The sequence below is a fragment of the Gekko japonicus genome, unplaced genomic scaffold (assembly GCF_001447785.1).
Source record: "Gekko japonicus isolate JY-2015 unplaced genomic scaffold, Gekko_japonicus_V1.1 scaffold906, whole genome shotgun sequence".
Classification (NCBI taxonomy): Eukaryota; Metazoa; Chordata; class Lepidosauria; order Squamata; family Gekkonidae; genus Gekko; species Gekko japonicus.
Window position 1 is genome coordinate 203,304 of NW_015166451.1, and position 27,937 is coordinate 231,240.

At 44.4% G+C, this 27,937-nt stretch overlaps 1 protein-coding gene across 1 annotated transcript in view; it reads left to right on the plus strand.

Moving 5' to 3' along the window:
• Positions 1-27,937, plus strand: part of COL14A1 (collagen, type XIV, alpha 1) — a 193,140-nt gene that overhangs the window by 112,702 nt on the left and 52,501 nt on the right. Inside the window, exons 27-33 of the mRNA XM_015412024.1 lie at positions 4,011-4,154; positions 7,093-7,257; positions 9,981-10,019; positions 12,064-12,202; positions 22,133-22,275; positions 22,854-22,963; positions 23,846-24,004. Coding sequence (XP_015267510.1) covers positions 4,011-4,154; positions 7,093-7,257; positions 9,981-10,019; positions 12,064-12,202; positions 22,133-22,275; positions 22,854-22,963; positions 23,846-24,004 — 899 coding nt within the window. The remainder of the gene's footprint in view (positions 1-4,010; positions 4,155-7,092; positions 7,258-9,980; positions 10,020-12,063; positions 12,203-22,132; positions 22,276-22,853; positions 22,964-23,845; positions 24,005-27,937) is intronic.

The window sequence follows — 27,937 nt, forward strand, 5'->3', positions numbered from 1 at the left end:
GGCCTCACTGTCAGTGTGGGGGGAGGCGGGGGAGAAGGCTCACCTGTTGCTGCTTCCTCCTCCACATGGAGATTCTTCTCCCCCCCCATGAGTATCGCGGGCCCCCACTTGTGTGTCCTAATTGCAAACATTTAGGGAACAGGAAGCATTGCAAGTCACGTTCACATCAAATGTTTTGTACTTAGTGCATCAGTTGGCCTCATCAAGGGCCAGAACACTCATGCTGGTGAGCAGAGGGATTGCTCAGCCACTGGCCACATGAACTGATAAAGGGTTGAAAGAAACTGTAACAGATGTGCTGTGGCCTGAGACAGGGAGCTGGCTATTTAAGCCTGGGCTCCACTCCCCAGGGAGTCCTCCTTGGCCTTTCCACAATGCAGTGCTCTCCTCCCAAGGCCTTGCCACCTATGCTGCCTCTCAGGCCTCAGCTCACAGGGCCTGTGCCAGGCTGTTCCTGGCTTGCCTTCTCTTGGTGAGCTCTGTCACCCTTCCTCACTACTGCACCTTAAGAACATAATGTCACGGCAGGACCAGGGGGCGTGATGTAAGTAAGCCAAAGTCCAGGAACAGTCCGAGGTCAAGCCGAGCAAATCAGGTAGCAAGGTTCAAACAGGTTTAAATCACAGTCCAGAAGCAGGGTCAGACATACCAAGGTTTCAAGTCCATAAATCACAATACCAGAGGAGTCAGAGATGAACGAAGGTCAACGAAGCCGAGGGTCAAAAGCCGAGGATCAAGCCGATAAGAATTCCACAAGGTCTGGAGCAGAGATGCAAGGATTCAGGTCCTGACAAACAACATTTGCCAGCACAAATGACTGCTGGCAACAGACTTGCAGATATACAGTGCTAGCTAATCAACTCATTAGCTAGCCGGGAGCAAGGTCAGGATCGTGTCAATAGTCAGGGCTGAGAGATCTTCTGGCACGCATGCGTGCATTCTGCCTTCGCTCTCTCAGCTGCTGTCTCCTTACATTCCGGAGCCTGGTTACAGGTGGGGGCGAGTCTGATGAACTACTGGGCTGCAGCAGAGACTGATCCCTTGCAGGTGTTCCCTGGGAGGCTCTATCCTCCTCACCACTTAGATAGCTTTCAGGATCCAGTCTTTGCCTTTCTGCTGCAGTACTGTCCTCAGGAGCCTGTAAGTCCACAGGCTCCTGGCTGGCAGGTGCCTCCTCAGGGACATCAGCAAGGGCAGGCATGGCATCAGCAGGGGCAGGCATGACAACCTTGCATTGAGTGCCCACCACCAGTTCTTGTATTGTGAGAAAGGGAGAAAAGTACTTATTTCTCTGTCTTCTCTATCCCATGCATTATTTTGTAAGCCTCTGTCATGTCACCCCTCAGTCATCATTTCTCCAAGCTAAAGCTCACAGGGAAAGTTCATTTGTTCTTTATTACAGTCGCTTGACCAGTCATGTAAAACATGTACACGTAAAAAGTCAGGGATACAGTAGACCAAATAAAACAATTTAAAATTAAACTCTAGTTAACAGTACGGTTTCCGAGACCTAAATATTACTAGACAGAATCTAGCTACTTGATGAGTAATCTTGGCATTCTTATCCGAAGATAATCAAGTCTAAATTTTTCAGTGAGACCAGAGAATCTGCCTAACAATGGAGTAATAATCTCATCAGTGCTTCCTTATAATAATAATATGGGCAGCTAAAAAACATGTGCTCTGTGGTTTCAACCTCTCTTAGCGGGCAGGAGCAGAGCCTTTCCAGATGGGCTTTTTGTTATATCTACCTTCCAGGACACCTTGCCAAACAACAGCACATTTATAACACATATTAACATTGTGCAATAATAAACTTTTCTCAACCCTTAAGTACCCTTCAAAAATATAACAAATCTTTGTAATAAGTGTTGTTTGGAATCACCACTTCTTCTGCGAGATAATTCACTGCTGGGAACCAGGTTGCTTGAAAAGATTTTTGATGAGAGACTATTTTGCCATATACAAAGTGTTCCCAGATTTTATTTTGCCAACATTGGAGAGTAGGTTGATTTTTGTTTTTTCCAGTATTGGGCTAGAGTTATTCGTGCAAACACCCTTCTAAATCCATTTATTTCTAAAGATATTAGTTAAGGTCCTGGCTTCACAACATTTTGAAAGTTTGACCACACATGCACATTTTGTGTGTTAGCAATATCAGTTTGACATTCTGTGTCCTCAGTCCTCTGTGCCTGATCATAGCCACAGGAGAGGAGAGCATGAGGAGAGAAGCCGGTCCTGACAATATGGCTCTGAACAGACTTAAGCCAGTTAGATCAAAAGTTGTCTCTCTGTATAAGTGGGAATAAACCTTGGGGATTAAAGTGTCTCTTTTGTCACATATAGGAGCTGCGGTGGCTCAAGTGGTTAAGACGCTGAACTGCAGGCTGTGGAAGGTTGGTCGTTCAGCAGTTCGAGACCCAAGTGTGCCGCATGATGGAGTGAGCTCCCGTCACTAGTTCCAGCTCCTGCCAACCTAGCAGTTCGAAAGCAAGAAATTGCAAGTAGATAAATAGGTACCACTTCGGTGGGAAGGTAACAGCGTTCCGTGCGCCTTGGTGTTTAGTCATGCTGGCCACATGACCACGGAGAAGTCTTCGGACAGCGCTGGCTCTTTGGCTTGGAAACGGAGATGAGCACTGCAATCCTAGAGTCACTCGACTGGCTTTCGAGCAAGGGAAACCTTTACTTTACTTTAGTCACATATAGTAGACATATCCGTGTTTTAACTCTAATGCTGCCTGTCTCCAGTCTCGACCTAGCATTGGGCACCCACCTGGGGACCTGTCGTAGGGAAGGTGTTAAATCCCCTTCATCATTTTAGTTGCCCTTTTCTGCACCTTTCCCGCTTGTCCTTCCTGAGGCTTTTCCTGCAGCTGCCACCTCCAGTCCCACAGCCTGCAACGAGGGCTGATTTGCTGTTCCCAGCTTTTTTGCTGCTCCTCCAGCCACGTGCAGCCTTCTGGGAACCTGCGGTTGTCGTCTCTGCCCCCCCCCCATTGGCTCATTGTCTTGTTTTAAATGTGTGGCTCACCGACGTTGCACCCCCCCTCCCTCGACAGCATCCCCTCACCCTCAATAGCCAGGCCGCAATGTCTTCCAGTCGGCTTGTCTAGAGTCTCCTGACACAGCTTGGACCTTGCAGGCTCTTAACATACACTGTCTGCTGTGGAAGACCAAACTTAGAGTCCGGTGGCACCTTTAAGACCAACAAAGGTTTATTCAAGGTATGAGCTTTCGTTAGAATGGAAGGTAGAGTTCAAACTTATAGACAGGCTGAACAGCAAAATAACATGTATCATGATGAAGATGTTTTAAGATATGCAAAGACAGAACTAAATAAGTTAAGATTATAAGGTCAACAGTTGTTTTGATTTAATTAATGGAGGAAAGGACTGTAAAGCAATAAATATGTCAAAATAGGGGATAAATGTGTAAAGGTATCTTTTCTAATTGTGGGAAGTGAATTGAGCCTCTTCATTCATCTCCTTTCTGGCATGGAGATAACAGCATTTTTTCCCTTACTTTTTGGAGGTGGGTCCACTGTGGAGTAGGAGCTGCGGTGGCTCAAGTGGTTAAGGTGCTGAACTGCAGGCTGTGGAAGGTCAGTAGTTCAGCAGTTCGAGACCCGGGTGCCGCATGACGGAGTGAGCTCCCGTCTCTAGTTCCAGCTCCTGCCAACCTAGCAGTTCGAAAGCAAGAAATTGCAAGTAGATAAATAGGTACCACTTTGGTGGGAAGGTAACAGCGTTCCGTGCGCCTTGGTGTTTAGTCATGCCGGCCACATGACCACGGAAATGTCTTCGGACAGCGCTGGCTCTTCAGCTTGGAAACGGAGATGAGCACCGCAACCCTAGAGTCGGACTCAACTGGCTTTCGAGCAAGGGAACCTTTACCTTTAGCTTTTTACCACTGTGGAGTATGTATTGTTTAAGCATGACATTATTTGGCTTCCTTTGCACTCTGCAAACATTGCACTGTTTTCCATTTTCTTTCCATTTTTATTACAGGCAAGGCAATTAAGCATGCTCAGCAGGCCTTATTCACCACTGAGTCAGGGACCAGAAAGGGAACCCCGAAGGTTCTGGTGGTGATCACAGATGGGCGATCACAGGACGATGTGAACAAAGTCTCCAGGGAGATGCAGCTAGATGGTAATGTTGGGTACCCAAACCGTCAGTTAAAGGTTGATTCATATATGCACACTCTGAGAGTCTTGATAGCCGTGGTCAGAAGGACTTATTGAACCTGCGTTTCCTGGATGCATGTGGTTAAAAGTTTAAGAAAACTTTTCATACAACCGAAGTCTGTTGCCACACAGAAAGTTTGGCTGCTGCCGTTTCAGGCAGACAAAAATGATTCCATTCCTTTTTCTGGACGCTGGACATTCACAACTGGCTTACTTCTCAAACAAGAGTAATTGAACCATTGGTTCAGCAAATGGGGTGTACTGTTACTTTCAGAGGGCATTCCATAGAGGGCAGACTGTTTTGGCAGATTGGGCTGTGTTTTTATCCTGAGTGTTGTTTTTGTCTTCTTGATGGACTGAATTGTTTCATGTGTTCATAACTTGATGTGACTTTATTAGCTACCGTATCGCCTTAGAACTAAGATGGGGTATAAATATTTTAAATGCGTAAATAGTGGTCTCCTAGAAGAATCCTTGAGGAAAACTGTAGAGACTTTTGCCTTTGTAATTCTGCTTATGGTGTAATAGGAAGACAAATCCCAAGTCTTTCTACCAGGTTTGGTTTTGTTTTTTTTTTTTTTAAGAGCTGAAATAGGCACATGGAATCAAGGTTATGTTAAGTGATTGATTTTGGGTGTGAATGAGAGATTCCTACAGGATCCGTCTAACAAGATGAACCCCCCGCAGACAGAAGTGTACATTTCCCCCCTCCGCTCTGTTTCCTGTTTTGATCAGAAAACAGGAATCCACGTTGAATGTATAATGTGGGTTGGGTAGCTATGGTGTTACGTAGAGGCGCTGGAGAGAAAACTAAATGCCAAATTAAATGTGACAGCAAGCAGACTCGTGTGTCAAGACTGGGTTGCGGCTGAATTCCTGAAAAACAGTTTGGGGAGTTTTAGAATGTAACAAGAGTAGGTACGAGGGGGATCTGAATTGTTAAAGATGATCCAAACAAAGTAACGAAAGCAATCCCAAATGCTTTCATTTACTTAAAATTATTTGGCAGAGAATTCGACACTTTAATGATGCTCTGGGCCTGGTTGGGGCGATGGCACGCGTGCCCACAGAGAGGGCTCTGAGTGCCACCTCTGGCACCCGTGCCATAGGTTCACCACCACTGTACTAGGTAAAGGCAGTTTTTAAAATAAGCAGTTCTGCAAGAAAACGCTCAGAAAGGAGGAGAGCACAGCTCCATCATCCCATCTAACCATACTGTACTTTAAACCTCCCTTTTCTTCCTTGCACAGGGTGGGGATTTGGTACTACCTGAACTGGATCATGGTTGTATCTAGTTTGGTTTTTAAACAAGACCTAGGTGTGCCCCTTGGCCAGACGATTACCAAGGCCTGAAATACAGCTGCAGTAAAGTGTGTGTTCATGGACCTCCTTTATCGAGCAAGACTGATTCATGGTTGTTTCTGAGATGTATGCTCTCGTAATTCTGGTGTGTCTCATGATGTACCAACTGCCACCTGTGGAACTGGCAGGGTGGCAGAATGGCACGGCAGGAGCTGAGGGAGTTTTTGAGAGGAGTCGTCTCAATCCAACAATATCAGCAAAGACAGTATATCCTTAGAAGCAGGGAACAGGGGAAGCCCAAACTCTTCCCCCTCGTCGTCCGTGGAGGTCTCCACCAATGTGCCCTCTAAGCTGTGGAGTCTTGTGAGCAAAAATTCTACCTTGTGAGCTGCTGTCATTAAAGTTGTGAGTGAGCTATTTGGCTGCTGCATAAAATAGTTTGCTCTGGAGCCATCCTTCCTGAGCAAAGACAAAAATGTGTGAGCCAGAGGCTAAAAAATTGAGCTAGCTCACACTAACTCATCTTAGAGGGAACACTGGTCTCCACAGGACAGCATCACTAGTGGCTACTTCATTTGGTTCAGGAAGTGGGTTTCTTCCATTCCCTCAGTGGACCAGGAGTAGTGGCCAGTATAGTGTAGTGGTTAGAGCTGGGAGACCCAGATTCAAATCCCCACTCAGCCATGAAACCAATTGGGTGACACTCAGCTAGTCACAAGCTCTCAGCCTAACTTATCTCACCAGTTTGTTATGAGGATAAAAGTCATATGGAAAAGCAGGATAGACATGTAGTAGTAGATAGACAGAACTTCTCCTCTTATGCAGAAGTGTCCAGCTCTGGATAGAGTTGTAACACCCTGAACTATTAAAATGCTTTTAAAACATCCCCCCCAATTTTCCAAGAAGTGATTTATGAGTTCAGCAAACCAATGTTGCTTTGCTGGCTCACATCCCAAGTCTGTAACACTATGCTGGCACTTTGATTAAGACGCTCCGCTAGAATGCTGGCCCAGCAAGTGTTAGAATTAGGTCATGAGTTATTTAAAAGAAATCAGGAAAATTAATATGTGTGCTTCTTTGTCTGTTGGATGCAGTACATAGCCTGTGTTCCTGTAATAAACTTGTCCGGCCAAAAGAAGAGCATTCCAAAATAAGTCATTTTCAGAAAGTGTTGAAAGACTATGCTGATGTTACAGAACAAAGTTTGAGTCCAGTGGCATCTTTTAAGACAAACAAAGTTTAATTCTGGGTTTAAGCTTCCGTGTGCATGCACACTTCTTCAGATACATGTACACAAAAGCTTATACCCAGAATTTAAACTCTGTTGATCTTAAAGGTGCCACTGGACTCAAACTTTGTTCTGTTGTTTCAAATTAACACACTACCCACCTCAATCTATGCTGATGTTAATCAGAGTGTTGGTGTGTGGGGGTGCCAGGTGAAACAGGGACTTCTCCCATGTATTGAAAAAGGCTAATTTCTTTTCCCGTGCTAGATTTAGCTAGATTAACTCTTACAGATGCATCTTTATTTTATTTATGCATTTGCTTTGCCAATTAACTTATCACAGGAGTTTCCCCTTTCCTTTTCTCTTGCCATAGGGTTCAGTATATTTGCCATTGGAGTGGCAGATGCTGACTATTCAGAACTGGTGAACATCGGCAGCAAACCTAGTGACAGGCACGTCTTCTTTGTGGATGACTTCGATGCCTTCAAGAAGATTGAAGATGAGCTGATCACTTTCGTTTGTGAAACGGCATCTGCAAGTTCGTGATTCTTTGCTGTTAGCTTCTTTCCATACTTTCTTTTATGTCTAGGCTGGCCTGATCTCATCAGATTTCGTAAGCTAAGCAGAGTCGGCCCTGGCGAGTATTTGGATGGGAGACCTCCAAGGAATACCAGGGTCATGACACAGAGGCAGGCAATGGCAAACCACCTCTGAACGTCTCTTTGCCTTGGAAACCCTACCGGGTCTCCATAAATCCACTGTGATTTGACGGCACTTCCCACCACCGCCACCACTTTCTTTTATATTCTCAGTCCATTCCTATATTATTAAGTAATTAATTAATTAATTAATACCCAACCCTACCCCACAAGTGGGCTCAGGGTGGCTTACAGCATAAAACCTTCATACAATAAAACAATAAATGGCAGCAACAGATGATAACAAAAACCTATAAATCAGATGTCTTCCTCTCTTTTATGGCTTATACTTTTGTTTAGATGTTTCTTTTTGACCAGAATTATGTGTCCCACTGTGTTCAATGGGCTTACTCCCTAGTATATATCTTGGATTGCAGGCTTCATGTATTTCACAGGACTTGTCATGTCTATTTTCTGTGTGGGTCTACGATAATATATGTTCATAGTCATGTAGGAGAAAATGTTTCCTGTTGTGTTTCAGACTAGTCCTTTCTACTGTGTGCCATCTTATAGGGATAAACAATACTTCATTGTGTCTGAGTGATACTAGTGAGTTTAGGCAGAGGAAGGACAGACCGAGGTCAAGCACTCTGGTCCCGACTCCCCAGCCTCTTTTCTGCAAGCTGCACTGAGACACATAATGCCTTCCCTTTGTGATCATCTGCATGTATCAAGCAATTGTTACTAAACGTGAATGAAACGATGAGGAATTTCAGACAGACGATATAATCCGGAAGAGGAATGGTTCCCAAACAGTTTCTGGTCTGTCATTTCAGACAGAACCGTTTTAGAACCAGTTCCCTACCAGAATATATTTGTAATTTCAGACATAAACGCTTCTGTCCCGTTTAGGAAACGGGGCTGAAGCGTTTTACCTGTCAACTGCTTCCAAGTAGTCTTCAGTTTCCTCTCCTGGTTCCGATCCACTTTTTCCCGCCATTTTTCGCCCGCGCAGGTGATCTCTGGCTTAAAAAAAAATTTTTTTTTGCTTTATAGCGCTATAACGGAACAGCACTATATAAACCCCATTGGAATGCCTGGAGTGTTTTGTTATAGTGCTATAGCGCTATAGCACTATAAAGTGAATGTCCCCCCCCAAAAAAAAGCCGTAGATTGCCCGCGCGGGCGAAAAACGGCGGGGGGAAAAGCGGTGCAGTCTGAAATGGCAAACCGTTTCATATCCAGCTCTTTACCGGAAGGGGAAAGCCATGTGTGAAATGGCAGCCCTGTACCGGTTTACTCCATGACGGATCAAAAACGGCTTCAAAAGAGGTTTAAAAGGGTAATGTGAAATTCCTCTTTGTCTCTGCCATAGAGAATGACTACAGGACTGGCTATTTTCAAGGGACACCTTTCTGGATTTTGTCCCTAAGAGCTAGTTCCCATGCTACAAAGTCCTCATGTCCACCACGTATCTGGTTGACAGATGTGGTTGTGGAGTTCCATGCTTGGAATTTAGTTCCCTCGTGCACGGGGGCCTGATTGAGGTCAGGTCTATGGTGTATGGTGAGAGTGGGCTTAATCCTTACCTTCTGTGCCATTTCTTGATCTGAAATGGCCTTGGGGAGCCACTGTTTACCTTTCTTGGAGGAACTTCAGAACATGTGAGTTTGCCCAATAGGGAAAATAGTGACTCCTCAGGGACATTTCAGGTCAGGAAAATAGCATGGAAGGGAAGGCTTAATCTCCTTCCCCATGTGCAAGGGTCCCAATTTGAGTTTGGCCTGGGAATTAAGGTCTGAGCATGGAACATGTCTGATTGGATATATGGTTGGAATGTGAGGGAAACAAGGACTTTGTGAAATGTGAACCGACCCAAACTGTTCTTATAGAGGTGTTCAAAAAAAAAGTAAGCATACATTTCTGGTGTTCCCCCAAATACGGGGGAACCTTCCGAGCAGGTGGAGGAGGTCAAATGGAAGAAGTGACAATCATGAAATTAATTGCCCAGAGAGTATTCTAATGGTTACTGTGTCAGTTCTAAATATTGCTGTGCTGAGAAGTTGGCAGTATTGTTCCAGTATTATATCATCACTTACTTGGTGATGGGTTTTGAACGGATGTTTATGATACTAACAGTGCAATCCTGAACAGAGTTACAGAAGAGAAGAAGAAGATATTGGATTTATACCCTGCCCTTCACTCAAAGTCTCAGAGCAATTTACAAACTTCTTTCCCTTCCCCTCCCCACAACAGACACCCTGTGAGGTGGGTGGGGCTGAGAGAGCTCTGACACAAACGGCTCTTTTTCAATAACACTTCTGACAGAACTATGGCTTGCCCAAGGTCATCCAGCAGTTGCAAGTGGAAGAGTGGGGAATCAAACCCGGTTCTCCCAGATTAGAGTCCGCGCACTTAACCACTACACCAAACTGGCTCTCTTCTAAGCCCATCGACCTTATACTCTTCTAAACCCATTGACTTTAAGACTGCAGTGGCTTAACCAAGGCTGTGGTATCTTTTGATTTTCGGTTTCCATCCGTAGGTGAAAATATAGAGTAGTTGTGAATATTCAATCTAATTCAGCTAAAACACACATTCTTTCTTCCCTCTCTCCTTGCAGCTTGCCCACTGGTTTATAAAGATGGCAACAGTCTTGCTGGTAAGCTGTTACTAAAAGATAATGTATCCGATTTACTGAGATGTCATTAATATTTCTGCGTGTAATATGAGAGGTTTAGTGCACCATTGTTAAAGGGAGCCACCCAATCTATTTAGCATACCGTATTGTTTATTATTTCCTTACTTTCATTTACTTTGTTTCTACCCCGCCTTTCGCCCCAAAGGGGACCCAAGGGGGCTTACAACATTCTCCTCCCCCACCATTTTATCCTTACAGCAACCCAGAGTGTATGACTGGCCCAAGGTCACCCAGAAGCTTCCACGGCATTGTCAGGATTTGAACCCGGGTCCGCCAGATTCTAGTCTTGCACTCTTAACCACTACACCACGCTGGCTCAGTATTTTGCTTTTTAAAAAATTTCCTGGTGTACTGGGAAGTATATTGATTGATTATATTTACAACCTGCCTTTTCCCCACAGGGCAAAGCAGCTAACAAATACTACTTTCCGACAAGAGGCCAGAGCCAAGTGGTCTCTCTTTCCCCCTCCCACAGAAGGGCTGGCCTTAATCTTCTGAGAGATGAGCAATGTTCCCTCTAAGCTGTGGAGTCTTGTGAACAAAAATTCTACTTTGTGAGCTACTGGCATGAAAGTTGTGAGCAAGCCATTTGGCTACTGCATACATTAGTCTGCTCTGGAGCCATCCTTCCAGAGCTAAGACAAAAATGTCTGAGCTGAAGGCTAAAAAACTGTGAGCTAGCTCACAGTAACTCAGCTTAGAGGGAACACTGGAGATGAGTGGTCAGGAGATAGTTGGCAAGGCACGCGAATAAAAGGAAGGAGCCTCGTTCTCTCCTTCTGCAGAACACTTGGAATCCTGCTTAACGGGGAGGAGCAGAAACAATAATTTGTGCTTCAGATGTAGCATCAAACTGTGCTTTGCCATGAATCCAAATTTTTTTCGTTGTGTTGCTGAGTAGGTGGGGGAAGGAAAGAACAGAACGAGCGTGCAAAGGCATGGATTTCCTGGTCTTGTTCCCAGTAGTGATGCCAATGAGTCAAAGTGACAACAGGAAACAGTCTTCAAGTCGAGCCCTTTCTCCCCTGCACCATAGTGGCATTTTCCACATGTCTCACCACAGAGCACAGCACCACAGTCCTGTTGCAGAGCTCCCCCTCAATTTCGAAAAGAAAAAGAAAAGAACAAAGAGAAAAAAACTTAGAATCTAACAACTAAGTAAGATTTAAGACCTCCCCTTCAATTTAATTATGTTTGGCGTGTGGAAGGTCCAAGTGTAACCAGGCTGGATAACCATACAATGATATACATGTGCACTGTGTGACTTACTTGTACCTCCTTGCCTGGCCTCTTTCCTTTCAAGCCCAGTTGAAACACGGAAATTGTGCAGAACATAGTTCCCTTTTTTCATGGCCCCATTACAATTAATTTTGTGATAGGTAGATTCCCAAGGCACTGTTGCAGTAATATTAATTCCCAAAGGGTTTCAGGGGATTGTTGACATAACATTAATTCCAAAGGGAAACATTTTCCTCCTCCTCCTTATTATTATTGTTGTTGTTCTTCTTCTTCTTCTTCTTCTTGATGAATTGCTACAGTCACATATTTGACTGATAGATGATGTTCTGCAGTTCAAGATCTAGCCAAGTTCTTGGAAACTGCAGATGTATCTATGTAGGATTCTTGCTGTTCCAAGCAACATTGTCTTCTGGAGCTGAGCTGGTGCTATTTGCTCAATGCTCAGAATGCCCTGGTGTTTCTTGAGACTTCTAGGCACTGCTCCAAGGCCTCCAGTGACAGCTGGCACAATGGTAACCTTCTCTCAAAGGCGCTCTAACTCTGTTTGTAGGTCGTAGTACTTTGGGTTCTTCTCCTGTTCTTTTTTGTTCTGCCGTCTCCTGGGATTGCAGTGTCAGTGATGCAAACCTTATTTCTCATTTTTTCTTACAATTGTGATATCAGGGATGTTGTTGTTATTGCTGTTGCTATTATTGTTATTTCTTAATGTCCTGGCCACATTAACAGATAAAAATGATGCATGCTATTCCTTTTTTGTGGTTTCCAGGATTTAAAATGATGGAGATGTTTGGTTTGGTTGAAAAGGAGTTTGCAACTGTGGAAGGGGTTTCCATGGAGCCTGGAACATTTAATGCATACTCCTGTTACAGACTACATAAAGACGCCTTGGTCTCCCAGCCAACCAAGTATGTACTGCCAATACACATGTTACGGTGCTGGTAATCCACCATAAAAGAAAACTCATGGAATCCTAAACCTTACACATTCTGTGTCTTTGTATAAAAAATGGATTTTGTTTATCTCATTCTGGACTTGAGAATGGCACCAGGGTAAGGCGATTGCTTCAAGCGGTAAATTTTAGAGTACCATTAGGTAAAGGTAAAGGCTTCCCTTGCTCGAAAGCCAGTCGAATCCGACTCTAGGGTTGCAGTGCTCATCTCCGTTTCCAAGCCGAAGAGCCAGCGCTGTCCGAAGACGTTTCCATGGTCATGTGGCCAGCATGACTAAACGCCAGGGTGCACGGAACGCTGTTACCTTCCCACTAAAGCAGTACCCATTCATCTACTTGCAATTTCTTCCTTTCAAACTGCTAGGTTGGCAGGAACTGGAACCAGAGACGGGAGCTCACTCCGTCATGCGGCACACTCGGGTCTTGAACTGCTGAACTACCGACCTTCCAGCCTGCATTCAGCGTCTTAACAGGACACCAAAGTGCCAGTGAATTGCTTTGTTACTATTTTTTTTTCCAGAAGGAAGAAGGATGGCATGGGGCTTTGCCTCAGCCACCAAAATGCCATGGACTGTCTCAATAACTAAAAGTATAAAAATGTGTAACTTCTTTTTGTGTGTGATGGAAAGGCTTTCACAGAAGCAAAACAGTGGCGTTTTAAGGACGTGTGAGGCAGCTTAACCAAGCAGTCTTCTGTGCAAGGAGGGGAGCCTTGGTAGTTAATTTAGTTAGAGGTAGGGAATTTAGTACAAATAATTAATAAAAGAAGGCGAGTGGCCCCTGGGAAATCCCACACTGAGATTTCGTGCTAAGCTATATACATCTTGGAAGAATTCCAGGCAGTTATCTGACGGGTGGGACAGGAAGACTGTTTGCAACTGGCTTGGTTTCTGGTATGAAATTCACACAGTACGTTTGTTTTTGTTTCCAAAGTATCTGTAACTACTATTGTTAAACTGTGGGACTATTGGAGGGGGGGGGAAAGATGTTGTTTCCCCTGTGAGGAAAGATATCAGAAACTGCTTTTATAAAGTTTTTAATCTAGGCTGCGGGGTGAAAGCAGTAGACTGCTAAGGTGTCAGTCCCGGAATGGCCATGAGCAGCCCTACCCCAAACCAGAGACGGGGTCTGGATTCCGTAGCTTGGTCCCAGCCCGAGGAGGAGGAGATTGGATTTATACCCCGCTCTTTGCTACCTGAAGGTGTCTCGGTGCGGCTTATAGTCTCCTTACCCTTCCCCTCCCCACAACACACACCCTGTGAGGTAGGTGGGGCTGAGAGAGCTCTTTCGAAGACTGCTCTTGAGAGAACAGCTCTGAAATAACTTGTAACCGACCCATATGGATATAAGCATATGGAGCAGCGTCCATCGGTGGCTATTAGCCACAAGGTATAGATAGGGACTCCGGGGCAAGTGATGCTCTGCATTCTTGGTGCTTGGGGGGGTCAATAGTGGGAGGGCTCCTAGTGTCCTGGCCCCATTGCTGGACCTCCTGATGGTACCTGGTATTTTTGGCCACTGTGTGACAGAGTGTTGGACTGGATGGGCCATTGGCCTGATTCAGCATTGGCTTCTCTTATGTTCTTAAGGTCACAATGGCAACTGCCAGTGTTCCCTCTAAGCTGAGTTAGTGTGAGCTAGCTCACAGTGTTTTAGCCTCCGGCTCACACATTTTTGTCTTAGCTCAGGAAGGATGGCTCCAGAGCAAAGAAATTTATGCAGTAGCCAAATCGCTCATTCACAACTTTAATGCCAGTAGCTCACAAAGTAGAATTTTTGCACACAAGACTCCACAGCATAGAGGGAACAGAGTGGGGGATCAAACCCAGTTCTCCCAGATTAGACTCCGCACTCCTAACCACTACACCACACTGGCTCTCCTGGTTTTACCCGATAATCTTATGCCTGACCTTGAGGATTTGTACAGGTCTGGTTTATTTAATAATTTAATAGAACATTTTTATCCCACTTTTCCTCTTGGTTCAAGGCAGCTTACAGTAACAGTTTAAACACCCCCAGCTAAAACCAAAAATAAAATAGCAAAGCCCAAATCACTTCCCCCTCCTCTTGCTAAAAGCTGCCTGCTGTTCAGACCTCCTCAAAAGCTCTGGCAAACAGGCAGGCCTCGCAGCACCTCCTGAAGATTTCCAAGCACCCCCCCCCTCATATCTTTAGGGAGCCTGTTCCACAGACCTGGAGCCATGATGGAAAAAACCCAGGCTGTGGTTGATGCCAGAGAGGCCACCCAAAGTAGTAGGATAGCCAAAAGGTGGCTTGCCTGATTACCATAGTTGGCGCATTGGGACAAAAAATTGAAATTATCATGTGGCATTGTGTGTGGAATAGCCAGGAGATCCCCCCGGGGGGGGGGGTATTTGGCTGCCGAAGCTGTAGCTCTTTTTTGGCACCATCAGGTGGAGGGCTATGCTTGTATTTAGGCTGAGAGTGCTGTGACTCACTTAAGGTCCCAAAGCTAGCTTCAAGGGGGGGAGTGGGGAATCGAACCCGGATCTCCAGATTAAATTCCACTGCTCTTAACCAGTACACCAAACTGGCTCGGCACATTGGGACACATGGAAGGAGATGGTCCTTCAAGTATGATGAATCTCTCTCTCTCTTAATCTTGGCCAGTTTACACCCCCGTCAGCATATAGTTTAAATCAGGATTTTGTGTTCCTGTCATGGACAGGACTAGTGACAAGCAATGAGCTGCGTCAGCTATAAAAACCAGCTACCATGCTACAAAACCTTGCTGTCCCTTTGCTGCTGCTGAAGAGAAGGAACCCATCTGAGCATCCCATTTCCCCCCATTTCCTGCTGGTCACCTGTTTGACAGAGAAATGGAAGGAGGACCATGAGTGGTGCTGTTCTTCACGATGTCTGAGTTGAGACGCACCTAGCAGGAGTGGACTGGGAGGCCAAAATGGCCCTGGTGCAAGCCAAACTGAGGTGCTACAATCCAGTACTGCAGGGAATCACTCAGTGGTACACACAGTGGGTATTAGCTTACCTGTTGCTTCCTCCTGAAAACTGGCAGCAGTGCTGGAAAAGACAACTCAGACGGATGAGAGGTCTGAGCCAAGCGGCACCTGAGGCTTTGGCAGAGTTGCTAGAGCTTGGTTATACTTGCTTCCGGCAACCAGCATCTCTCTAAGGTAGCGGCCCACCAGGAAACTTCCCTGTAAGCGAAATGGCCAACCCACCCCTGGGCACCTGGCGATTGGTGTTATTCTTGAACGGGGATTTTTCTTGCTTCCCAAGGAGAAATGGTGGGCAGCCTCTTCCCTCCAAACATTTACAGTAAGTGTCTCTCCTGTATATAAGACTGCCTTTTGGTGTCTTGCCAGTATTAATCTTTACCTTGGCCAAATCTATGGGTTTCTAAAATCCTTATTCATTAAACTCCTTCATCATGTCCCAGTCTGGCATGGGGGCCGAGTGCTGAAAATGCAAGAGAGAAGTATATTCAGTTGCAGAGAAAGTGGGTCAAGGAGTACGATATTGCCTCGAAAGTAGAGAGATAAAGCTAATTCAGCCCATATGTGGATTCAGTAAATTGTAATGATTAACATTGGCGGGGAGAAAGATGGAGGAGAGAGTCAGGCCAGCGCAGTTTTTGTAACATGGCATTAACAAAAGCAGTGATTAAATTAAAATATGTGATTATTCCACATTCTTTTTTAGGATGAGGCCATGTTTATACATACCTGGAACAAATCGGGTTAGTTGTGTGTAATCAATAGGCGTGCGTGGGAGAGCTCAATAGAATTTTCGTTGGTTATGCCAAGATACTTTTTCACTGGTTACGCCAAGAGAATTTTATGCCAAGAGCCACTTTGGTGTAGTGGTTAGGAGCGAAGGGAAAGGGATTGTAAACTGCTCTGAGACTCCTTCAGGTAGTGAAGGGTGGGGTATAAATCCAATCTCCTCCTCCTCCTCCTCCTTCCAGCAAGGCAGCCTTAATACTCATTTTTGGTGACTAGAATGTAGTAGAGGAAATTCTTGAATAAAATAAAAATAGAATAAAATTCACAGGGCGTACTGCAGTCCACAGCTGTAATAATCACGGAGACTATTGACACTTAAAGAAGCATCTGAATCCTCCCAGGAAAAAAAAAAAAACTTGCTCATTTTCATGAAGCTTTTCTTCTTGTTGTTAGCTTCCCTTAGAATTTCTCAGATGTTTAGCTTGAGGAGCAATGTCTGCATTCTCTTCAGATTTCACTGTAGGGTAAATCTAGTAACAACCAGAACATTTTCAGCCCTTCTGAGAAAGTTCAGAAGTCCTATTGGAATCCTCTTAACTCCCCCGTCAAATTCCTTAGATGTTTCATCTAAAGAGAAGCCTCCAATTTTTCTTTGAATTTGGCTTTGGGGAAATCCACAGTTCAGTTGGAATGTGGTTCGGTTTGTTCTACTACAACTTACATCATGCAATCCTCTGCACAGTTACTCCAGTCTAAGCCTACTGATTTCAATGGCATTAGAATGGGTTCAGACTACAGTAAAGCTGTTTAGGATTGTGCTGTTAGTTGTTTTAACTTATCTGATTTGGCTTGTCCACCCTAGTGGCCTCTCGGGGTCCAACCAGATGAGGTGCTGGAACATGCATGATCAGATCTTCCCAGTAATTTTTAAATGCAAACAGCAGCTGCGTAGGGGTAGAGGGGGCTTCATGTATATACTGCTTCATAACCATATGGTTCAAGAGATAGTGCACAAAGGAAAATATCATTATTAAACAAGCAACAACAATTAACTATAATTAAAAATTAAATCAGTAGCAGTAACCAAAAATCTTTTTTTGGGGTGAAGTTTATTTTCATTTTGATATTAAAAACAAACATTCATATTACATATTTCATCAAATTCACTTATGGAGTCCTATTCATTTACAATTGATCCACTTATACAGATTCTTCCATCTTTCCATAAATACCTTTTCATCTTTTCCTTGAAGGCTTAAGCTTAATTTATCCATCTCTGCCATCTCTAATAACCTATCAACTAGGTCATCCAGTTTTGGCAGTAACCAAAAATCTTAAACAGTAGTTGAAAATCTCAAACCTTCAAATTGGCAGCAGATAATTTTATAATCAGTTTTATATTTTAAGGTACCAGTGATAAAAACTGAGAAACTGGACATGTGAGTGAAGTCAGTCATAACCCCCCCTCCCCTGAACTCTAAAAGCCTGGGAGAAAAGGAACATTTTGACTTGGTGTCTAAAATTTGGTAAAGAAGGTTCTAGGCCAGTGATGGCGAACCTTTTAGAGACCGAGTGCCCAAACTGCGACCCAAACCCCACTTATTTATCGCAAAGTGCCAACACGGCAATTTAACCTGAATACTGAGGTTTTACTTTAGAAAAAAACAACTCATACGTTAACTTAAGATGATCCAAACAAAGTAAGGAAAGCAATCCCAAATGTTTTCATTTACTTAAAATTATTTGGCAGAGAATTCAACACTTTAATGATGGTCTGGGCTTGGCTGGGGCGATGGCACGCATGCCTACAGAGTGGGCTCTGAGTGCCACCGCTGGCACCCGTGCCATAGGTTCGCCACCACTGTTCTAGGCATACAGTGGTCGGAAGAGAGTTACACGAATGAAGTGTCACCACCAAAATGCTGTCACCAGTAGGTAGCCAGTCTTTTCAGTAAACTGCCGCACAATTTATAGAGCCTGAGCTTAATGTCTGGCTGATTCGTGGGAGTGGGTGGTCTCCGAGGTAGATCAGTTGGACCCTTACCAGTCATTCTCAGTCAGAGAACTGGAAAGGGAGGGGGGGATGAAATTCTGCAAAATTCAATTGTGCCTAAATCATGGACTTCTTTTTTTGGCTGAAGTCCTCAAACCACTTCCTTTGGAATAGTCTTGAAGCAATGAATTTGCCCTACAGGAGCATGTGTTAAAGACTTGTAATGTGGTTAAGCTCTTTTGCATACCACTTTCAAGATGTGTGAAATTAACATCATAAATGTAAATTTAAAAGGTTTATGGAAAGTCAGCTACTTATCTCCCAATAGCTTAAGTGGAAAGGATGAGTGTAACTAGATCACATAATTAAAACTGCAACAGAGAAATAAAAGATTCTCTATAAAATGGACTGCGGTTTAGGCTTTCTAATATCAAACCTTGGAATAAAACTTGTGGCGGTATTGTTGTGGTTTGTGGTGGCATAGTTCAGTCGCTGTCTGTTCTCAGTAAAATCCAAAACTCCGATGGTCTGTTTTATCAGCTGGCTTATCAAAGAAATTAATGGAAAATGGAGATTGTGCTGAAAACTTATGCCTTCTGATGCATTCTCTGGGATTTTCAGATCCCTGCAGACCTGAGTACGTTTTTTCTTACACAGTCCTAAATTTCTGTATGTCAGATTGGGCCTAAAGATGGATGTGCAGGCTTATGTGTGGCTGAAGAGGTGTTACTATTTATACAGAAGCTCAAGAAAATCTGGGGAAGGAAGGGAGTTACTGTAACAGAGATCTGTACTAGGGATGGGCATGAACCAGCTCACAATCCAAAATTCGGCATGAACTTGGGCTGGTTTGGAGCCCTGAACCGATGTTTGGGGAAGGTGTCTTCCCCGAACATTTACTTGACTTTTGTCCACTTGGACTGTTCGGGGCCATTTAAGACTAACAGCTGATGGGTGAAACCACCCTGCTGTTAGGTTGAAATGGCTGCCTTGCCCTGAAGCAGGGGGAAGCAGAACTGACCAGTGAAATGACTACCAGCTATTTGAACCTAAAAGCGGGTGAGGTCCACCCATCAACTACCAGCTAGTTAAACCTAAAAGCGGGTGAGGTCCGCCCATCAGCTGTTGGGTTTAAATGGCTGGCAGCCATTAAAACTTAACCGCTTCAAAGCAAGGGGAAGCAAAACAGACAAGTCAAATGGCTGGCAGCCATTTAACTCTTCCTGGGCTACCCCCCCCTTTCTCCCACCTGCAGTGAGCTGTGGCTAGCAGAAAGGGGGAACCAAACATACTGGACCGGCCTGGTTCGGGTCAGGGCCTTTTGGCTCGATTTGGGGTCTGGTTTCTTGCATTCATTTTATTTTATTTATAGCCTTCTTTTCAACTGTATAGCATTGGCACTAGCAAGTCTAAGAGGAGCGGGAAAGGGGTCACTGCAGTGTCGCGGAGCCCCCTGGGATGATTCTGAGGGGTGTCTTGTCTTGGGAAGGCAGCATAAGTCAACATTGTTGTGCTCTGCTTCCTCAGCCAACTGTAGACACTTTTTGTCTTGGGAAATGAGAGATCAGCCCGATGTCTGCAGTCAAGGATGGGCCCTTTGCCAGGCTCTGGGCCTTGGCAGATACCCAACCATGCCAATCCCTCCTGCCTGCCCTAAGGAAAACAGATTTCCCCACTGCCTTCTGCTTCCTTCTCAAGGAGAAGATGGGATGGATGCCAGGAAAGAGGACTTGTGCCTGGCATCCATCCCATCTTGTGCTCTTTATTTGTGGGATCTGCGTGTGGGTGTGCTGCCGGGACCTGTCTAAACGAGGGCCAGCAAAACAGGACGCAAGGATCTTGCTTTCCACACATGCCACTTCTCTGGTCTCTGGTCTGCGTGCAGCAGAGTACCTGGTCCTGTGGCACTTTGGCATGAATGAATCAAAAGAAGCAAAGAGCAAACCGGCGGGCTTGTTTGCGCTGAGCTCTTGAAAGGAGGAAGCAGTAGTGTTTCCTTTGCAGCTTTAGTATTCTTATATGATGGTTTATATAGATCTATTTTTCCTGGCTTATTTTGTTGTATAGCAGCTGGGGGTGGGGGGAGTTGGGTTGCCAGCTCTGAATTGGGAAATACCTGGAGATTTTGGGAATGGACCCTGGGAAGGGTGGGGGTTCGAGGAGTGGAGGGACCTCAACAGGGTATAATGCCATAAAGTCCACCCTCCAAAGGGGCCATTTTCTCCAGGAGATCTGATCTTGATTGTCTGGGGATCAGTTGTAATAGCGGGACATCCCCAGGTGCCTTGGAGGGTCATTTGGTTTGTCACCATAGTACAGAGGGAGGAGCGGGGAGGTTTAAGCCTTTCCTCCAGTTTGGATTTCCACCCTCTATCCCCCACAAGCTATTATTTGTCTTGTGAAAGGAAACATATAAACAATCATACAGGGCTTGTATGTTTGTCTTGAGGAGCAACTGATACCTTCTTCAGCTGAGGCTTGGAAGAATGGCACAGGGGAAGGGGGTTAGTTTGGTGTAGTGGTTTGGAGTGCAGACTCTAATCTGGGAGAACCGGGTTTGATTCCCCACTCTTCCACTTGTGGCCAGCTGGGTGACTTTGGGCAAGCCACTGTTCTCTCAAGAGCCGTCCTCAGTCAGAGCTCTCTCAGCCCCACCTACCTCACAGGGTTGTGGGGAGAGGAAGGGAGGGAGATTGTAAGCCGCTCTGAGACCCTGAGTGAAAGGCAGGGTATAAATCCAATCTCTTCTTCTTCTAAATTGCTGTTTACCTGTACTTGGCCCCTCTCCAAACAAGGACCCCTGACGGCTTCTGTTTACTTTTAAAAATCCCACAAGATGGGAGATCTCTGAACAACTTGTCCAGTCAAGCCAGTGTTGGAAGTAATTTCAGTTTCTTACTAGTACTGTCTCTTTTATGGGGCTCAAAGTAGAAGATGGTGAGGTACCACTTTCCTCTTCCTCATTGGTACTACTGGCTTCCTTTCACCTCCGAGTTAAGCCCTCAGCTTGAAAGAAAACCGGGACAGTTCATACCACTCAATTGTGACAACAGTAGTTTTAGTCAGCACTGGTAAAATTCACAGGTATCGTATTCTCTCCTTGTTATGCTCTCAATTTTCCCAGGAGCCAGTTCGTTTTTATTGTTGTGGAATAGCACCATAGTTTCTGTGGTAAGGGTGGTCTGTGTGCTGGAACTCTATCTGGACCTTCTGGTTCTATGCAACTTCCTGGCCTTTTCCCTCAGGACTGCATGGCAACTGCTCCTGCAGCCACCTTTTAAAATGAATTGGTGCTTTTACCAGCCTATTTGTTCTGTTTCTCAGTGTGTGACTTCTGAGGGGGGAAACTGAATCTGAATGGGGAATTTCAAGTATTGAGGCAGGAGACGATGAACCATTAACAAAAGCCTTATTTCAACATTGCTTCAGGTCTCGAACAACGCTGCTTGCAGTTTCTCCATATTTATATCGTCGCACAGTGAAACATACAACATTGTAACTATGCACTATAGGCCTGATTGGCCCTAAACGAGGCTATGTGATTGGTTGCTTCTAGTGTGGCTTTTGGACCAATAAGCAATCTTTATTCTTAAGCCAATAGCAATGCAAGGATTAGGATACCATATTCAAACACAATAGCTCAGAACATAACAGGGAACGCTTTAGTTTTCTAACTGAAGCTCCCTGAAACTTGGGTATAGCTTTATAGCAAAAACTGGTCCCTTGGAAATGGAAGCAAGGTTAATGAGGGATTTCAGTGGCGCAATATCCACTGATGTGTGAGTCCTCCATTTAAACAGAATGTTTTTTAAAAAAAGGAACAACAGAGAAACACAAAAAAGAATGTAGAGTGGAACTGACCTTAGATTTGAATCCTAGACAGATTACTGCTGGAATCTGCTCAAAAACTCTAGTTAAGATACAACAGCTGATTAGCATATCATTTAATTAAGAGGTCTGGTAGTTTTCTTTTAGATTTTAGACACCTAAATTTCAGTCTAAAGGCGCACCGACCTTATCCTCTTGTAATTCCAGTAAAGCAGCTAAGCATATTTCTATGAACATAAGCCAGCAATGTTGTGTCTGACCATTATTTTTTATCCTTTTAGGCGAGGCACTGTGCCCTTGAATCCTCTTTGGTGTGAGGATATCAGTTTTGGGAACACTATTCCTTTCCTTTTTCCAGATACTTGCACCCTGAGGGACTTCCTTCAGACTACACCATTACCTTTCTCTTCCGTATACTGCCTGAAACACCCCAGGAACCATTTGCTCTCTGGGAGATTTTAAATGAAGAATACGAGCCATTGGTCGGAGTGATTTTAGACAGTATGTATTTTGTACATTTATAACATGCTTTATTGCCGATTGATTTTAATTTTCACTCTTAAGAAGGCTAAGAAAAACATTATTGCAGTATTTTCAAAGAAGGCTAGAATTTTTGTCCCGAGCATTACTTACATGCCACTCGCCTATTTATTTCAGTTGTGTTTCTATAAATCAAACACTCTACTCACAGGCTGCTGAGGTGATGTACAGACATTAAAACACACAGAATACAACTCTCTCTGCAACATGTTCTCTCTCTATATATATATCCCTGACCTGGATAGCCCAATCCTGTCAGATCTCAGAAGCTAAGCAGGGTCGGCCCTGGCAAATATTTGGATGGGAGACCTCCAAGGAATACCAGGTTCGTGATACAGAGGTAGGCAATAGCAAACTACCTCTGAAACATCTGCCTTAAAAACAATCTCTAGCTCACCACCTAGTGGTGCATAACGCTAAAGGAGCTAGAACTTCTGGCTGCCAGACAATCCAAGGATCTCCTGCCTATTTTACACACAATGCCAGATGATGATGATGATGATGATGATGATGATGATACTCTCTCTCACACTGTACAGATGGTGGAAAAACCCTCACTTTCTTCAATTATGACTACAAAGGTGAATTCCAGACTGTTACATTTGAAGGACCTGATATAAAGAAAATATATTATGGAAGTTTCCACAAGGTACAGCAAAAACAGCTTAATAGAAATGGGCATTTTTGAATTTCCGAAACATCATTTTAAAAATTTGGTTGTTATTACTATGTTTGTTTAATTTCCACTGGTTTCATGGGAAGCCACTGATGATTGCCACTGATGGAAAGGGAGAGCCTGCTCCCACTTAGGAGGGTCTCAGGAGGATGTGTCAATGGAGGCACTGGGGCTGCAAGTACCAGATGCTGATTGGCTAGTAGTGCATATCATGGACGTATGGGATGACATCACTGGTCCATGGTTGGCACTGCCAGCTCTTCAGCAGCTATACACCTGCAGTGTAGTGGCAGAACCTGTGGTGCCACCTCCTGACACTGTCCCACAGTGGTGCCAGATCCTGATTGGGGTCGGGAGGATTTGTTACAAGAGAGACCAGGATGCCCAGTTGCCTAGGATGCGGTTGTGTTGTGTTCCTGTAAAGGATCAGAGCTCCTGTCCTGTAAAGGAAAGGGCACCTTGGTCCCTCAGACCTCCCCTCTCTCTCTGGCATGTAGCCCTCTTAGGAAGCTGGAGGCAAAAAGGTGCCTCTTGCCCTCTCTTGTTTCTGGTAGCCTGCCACCACCTCGGGATAGTTAGATTCCTCCCTGTTGCAGGGTGCCGCTCAGAGGATTGACACCCAAGTGTGCTCTTGTTCACTTGTTAGCCCTCAGTATCTACTGACTTGCATCTTCACATGCTGCTTTTTATAACTTACCTTTCCAAATTTCAGCTCACCCTCTTTAAATACTGAAACCTGGGGGAAATGCTAGCAAGTCTGTTACTAACAAAAGCAGATTTTTTTTTAAATTCAGAAAACTCCTATGTACTAATATGTCCTTTTTTTAAAAAAAATGCATCTTTGTTCTCCCCTAGGTGCATGTTGTTATCAGCAAAACGGCAGCTAAAATAGTGATTGACTGCAAACAAGTGGGTGAGAAAACGATCAATGCAGCTGGCAATATCACCTCTGGGGGCATCGAAGTATTGGGAAGAATGGTCCGATCCAGAGGACCGAGGGACAATTCTGCGCCGGTATGTAAAGCAACTTGTGGTTCGTGTCTTGGTTTTAAAAGAAATTAGGTTTCCAAAAGAATGGAAGATTTTTGAAAACCAATGTGTAACAGTTAAGATTGTTTGGTTAATTAAAGAAATTGTATGATTAACCATGTTCACCTAAAAAAAATTGGGACCATTCAAGTATTGCTGAAAAAAGGAAACACTTCTGGTGGTCTATTGTACTGATTTTGTAGAGCACACATCCAGAGGTTCCTGTTTCTCATTCCAATGCCTTCTGCCACGTGGAGACATAAAAAGAACAAAACAATGAACAGCAACAGCAACAAAAGCCAGCAGATTATGCAAGAGTTTGTGTTCTGGAACTTGTGATTCCAAAGTTATTAAACCATCTTCTCAGTTGCTGTTGCCACCAGACTTTCCTGTTCATATCAACACTGTCTTCCAGAAATAACAGAAATAGACTTTCACAGAAGTGACTTTGCATTTTGGGGAAGATCTAGTCACTATAGAGGAAAGATAAGGACAGAAGAGGAAATGTGTGTTAATTTCCTTTGAATTTCCTTGGCCAAGAGCATTTTCTTGAATCTAAGGCTCAGTTTGAGAAGTGTAAGACCCAAATTTGCCCTTACTAAATTTGCTCTGACGGATAGCCCAGGCTAGTCATATCTCATCATAACTCAGAAGCTTGAGCAGGGCTGGCCCTGGTTATTATTTGGATGGGAAACCACTAAAGAATACCATGGTCACTATGCAGAGGCAGGCAGTGGCAAATCACCTCTTAACATCTCTTACCTTGAAAACCCTACAATTTGACAGCAAAAGAAAAGACCCAAACTGAAACACAGTGCTTTTGGTTATATATTTATTTATTGGGCTGTCAAGATCATTTATCCCCTGAAATGTGTTCCTCTGGATGGAAAAAGAAATGCCCTTAGGCCTCAAGCTTTAACACGGCAATAAATAAATAAATCATGTCTTAGAAGACAATTCAACAGAGCAACCTTTGTGACTACATTCCAGCTGGAAAAAACAAAGGCGAATTTATGAAACTTGAAGGGTGCTTTGTAGGAAGAAGAGGAAAGAAACTATGCCTTTTGTTGAGAAAGCCTGAACGGTATGAATGATAAAAGTCATTTAGCAAACTGCACACCCACAGAAAAATGTTGGTTGTCTTCAAGTGAATGGACTGGCCGTTACGTAAGACCATAGGCATGCATAGCTCCATTTCTCACTGAAGTTTTCTCAACAATGCCAGTGACAGTTTTATCATGGGTGTTTAATAAAGTGTAAGCTCTTATTTAGCTGTTAGGTATTTTGCAGGACTCAAAGTTTGGTGGCTATGGCCTGGGCAATAAAACTCCCAGGTGTGCTCATGGCTTCCCTGAAAACAATGGAGCCGTACCTGAGGTTGTCAAATATTCAAGGGCTTTTCATTGGGCTCATCCATGGGTAACCTGAAACTCAGGAGGGGAGGAGAAGCATAAATTCTCAGCTGTGTTTGACATCCTGTCCATAAAATGGAAAGTTCTTTGTGTATGGAGTATTGCAATAGGATTAGCTGTCAATGACGATAAATAATTTTTCACTGGCTCAATGCTCTGTAATGCTGGAATATTTTATTGTGATGGGTAGGCATTGTGATGAGCATTCTCTGTCTGGCACAGGCAGATTTTCATCAAAATGTTTCAGTGATGCTTCAGAGATGCCACAGTTAAAGAATATCACGCCAGTCCATTGGTCTACTGCTCATGTAGGCACTTCAATGCCCATATAAACCTCCACTGCCCACAAAGTCCTGCAGCTGTCACAATTTTCTCTGAAAACCATTGTTAAAATTGCTGGTGCTGCTATCTGTTACTGCAGAGACATGGCCAAAGTGTGCGTGAGAACAGGCAGCTTTATTTAGAAGTCGTACCTCAGTGTGATAATATCATGAACTGGAAGAATGTTCCATTGACTTAAATGTATCCCATGTGTGCATGCTTGGGGGCGGGAACTGTAAAAACGTACGGCGTCTTTTGCATTGGTTGATATATCTTCTTGCATTCACAGGCATTTATCTGTGTATGCAAAACAACATGTCCCCATTTTCTTCCATTGCATAAATTAGAACCAATTAATCAAAGAATCCTATGTGGTATTATATTTTCCCACAAACCAGTTAGCAACATTTTAAAAAAAATATTTTAATACATTTGAGTTGAGAGAGGCTGAATCAGCCATTCTTCTGATTTTAAAATGTGACCTGGGCTTCTCCTCCTAATTCCAGCTGAGTTTACTAAACAATGATCCTTTTGTTGTTGGGAGGCATTGACATTCATAGCCTTTAGCTTAATAGTCTGTACCCTTCTCAGACCCAGGGCCCACCTTTAACCCCGATCTACAAGACCTACTTTTAATGTTTGAATGTCTGTGTCTTCTTTTTCCTTCCCTCTCAGGGCATATCTGCAGAAGCATTGGCTAACAGTCATTCCGTTTCCCTAAGGATTCTGAAAATTGTATTGGTGGGCTGGGGTAACAGAGAATTCTTAGCATTTGCACCATTTCTCAGAATACTTGGGGGAGCCAGTTATTAACTTTCTTTTGCCATTATTGTTACTCAGTTAGACAGCCTTGTGAGATCCTTGAGATTTTGCAGCTTGCCTTGATTTTTCTTACAAGTGATAACCATAGGATTGCCAGACCCCCGGTAGGGGTGGGGTCTCCCACTGCCAGTCCCTGCCCCTCAGCTGCTGATCAGCTGGCCAGTGCGGGGGACTTACCATTAGAAAGAGGAAGGCCTGGGCCACAGGAAGTGATGTCATTATGCCAGTGACTTCCAGGCAACGCTGGCATTTGGGCAAAAACTCTATGGTAGAAGCCAGTTTTACCACAGAGGTTTTGCCCAAATTCCCGAGCGTCATCTAGAAGTTGCTGGTATGATGACATCACTTCCTGTGTGATGCTGGCACTGTAGCCTGGGCCTTTCCCTTTCTCCTGGTAAGTCCCGCCCAGATCCCCCATCGGCTGTCAGGAGGGACCTGGATAACCCTAGATAACCAATATGCTAGCAGGGAAAGCAAATCTTTGAATTCCTCCTATGACGGTAGTGGTAATTCAGCATTTCTGTTCTGCAGGCTGGATCCAAAGAGTTGTTGAGGTACAAGCCCTGACCAAGTGAAATATTTTCCCTTTTTTGTTTTGTTTAAATAGTTGGCTTCTGGGCTGTATCTTGCTAACTTCCAGGCAAGCTCTGGCAATGTCTTCCTGGTATTACAGTCAGGGCTATTTTTGGGCAGGAACGCACAGGGACGGAGTTCCGGCTGGCTCCCAATTTGGCCACGCCCAGCAGGAACTCATTAGCATAATAGGCCACACCCAACAGCAGAAATTCATTAGGATTGGTTACATTAGGGATGTGTGGCCTAACATGCATAGGAGTTCCTGCTACAAAAAAAGCCCTGGGTTTTGACAACAAACAAGGTAAACAGAACAAGAAGCAAAAGGTGGGTGTGGCTGAATGAGCACACTTCTGGTATCATGGGGGTGTGGCCTAATATGCTAATAAGCTGTGCTGTCAGGGGTGTGGCCTAATAGGCTAATTAGTTTTTGCGGTTGGGTGTGACCTATTATGCTAATGAGTTCCTGCTGGGCTTTTTCTACAAAAAACCCCCTGATTACAGTTATCTCCAGATGACAGAGATCGGTACCCCTGGGTCCATATCACAAAACTGCTTTTAGAAGAAGAGAAGAAGAAGAGAAGAGATTGAATTTATACCCCGCCGTTCACTACCCGAAGGTGTCTCAGAGCGGCTTACAAACTCCTTTCCCTTCCCCTCCCCACAACAGACACCCTGTGAGGTAGGTGGGGCTGAGAGAGCTCTGACAGAAACTGCTCTTTTTCAAGAACAGCTCTTATCAGAACTACGGCTTGCCCAAGGTTATCCAGCAGGTGCAAGTGGAGGAGTG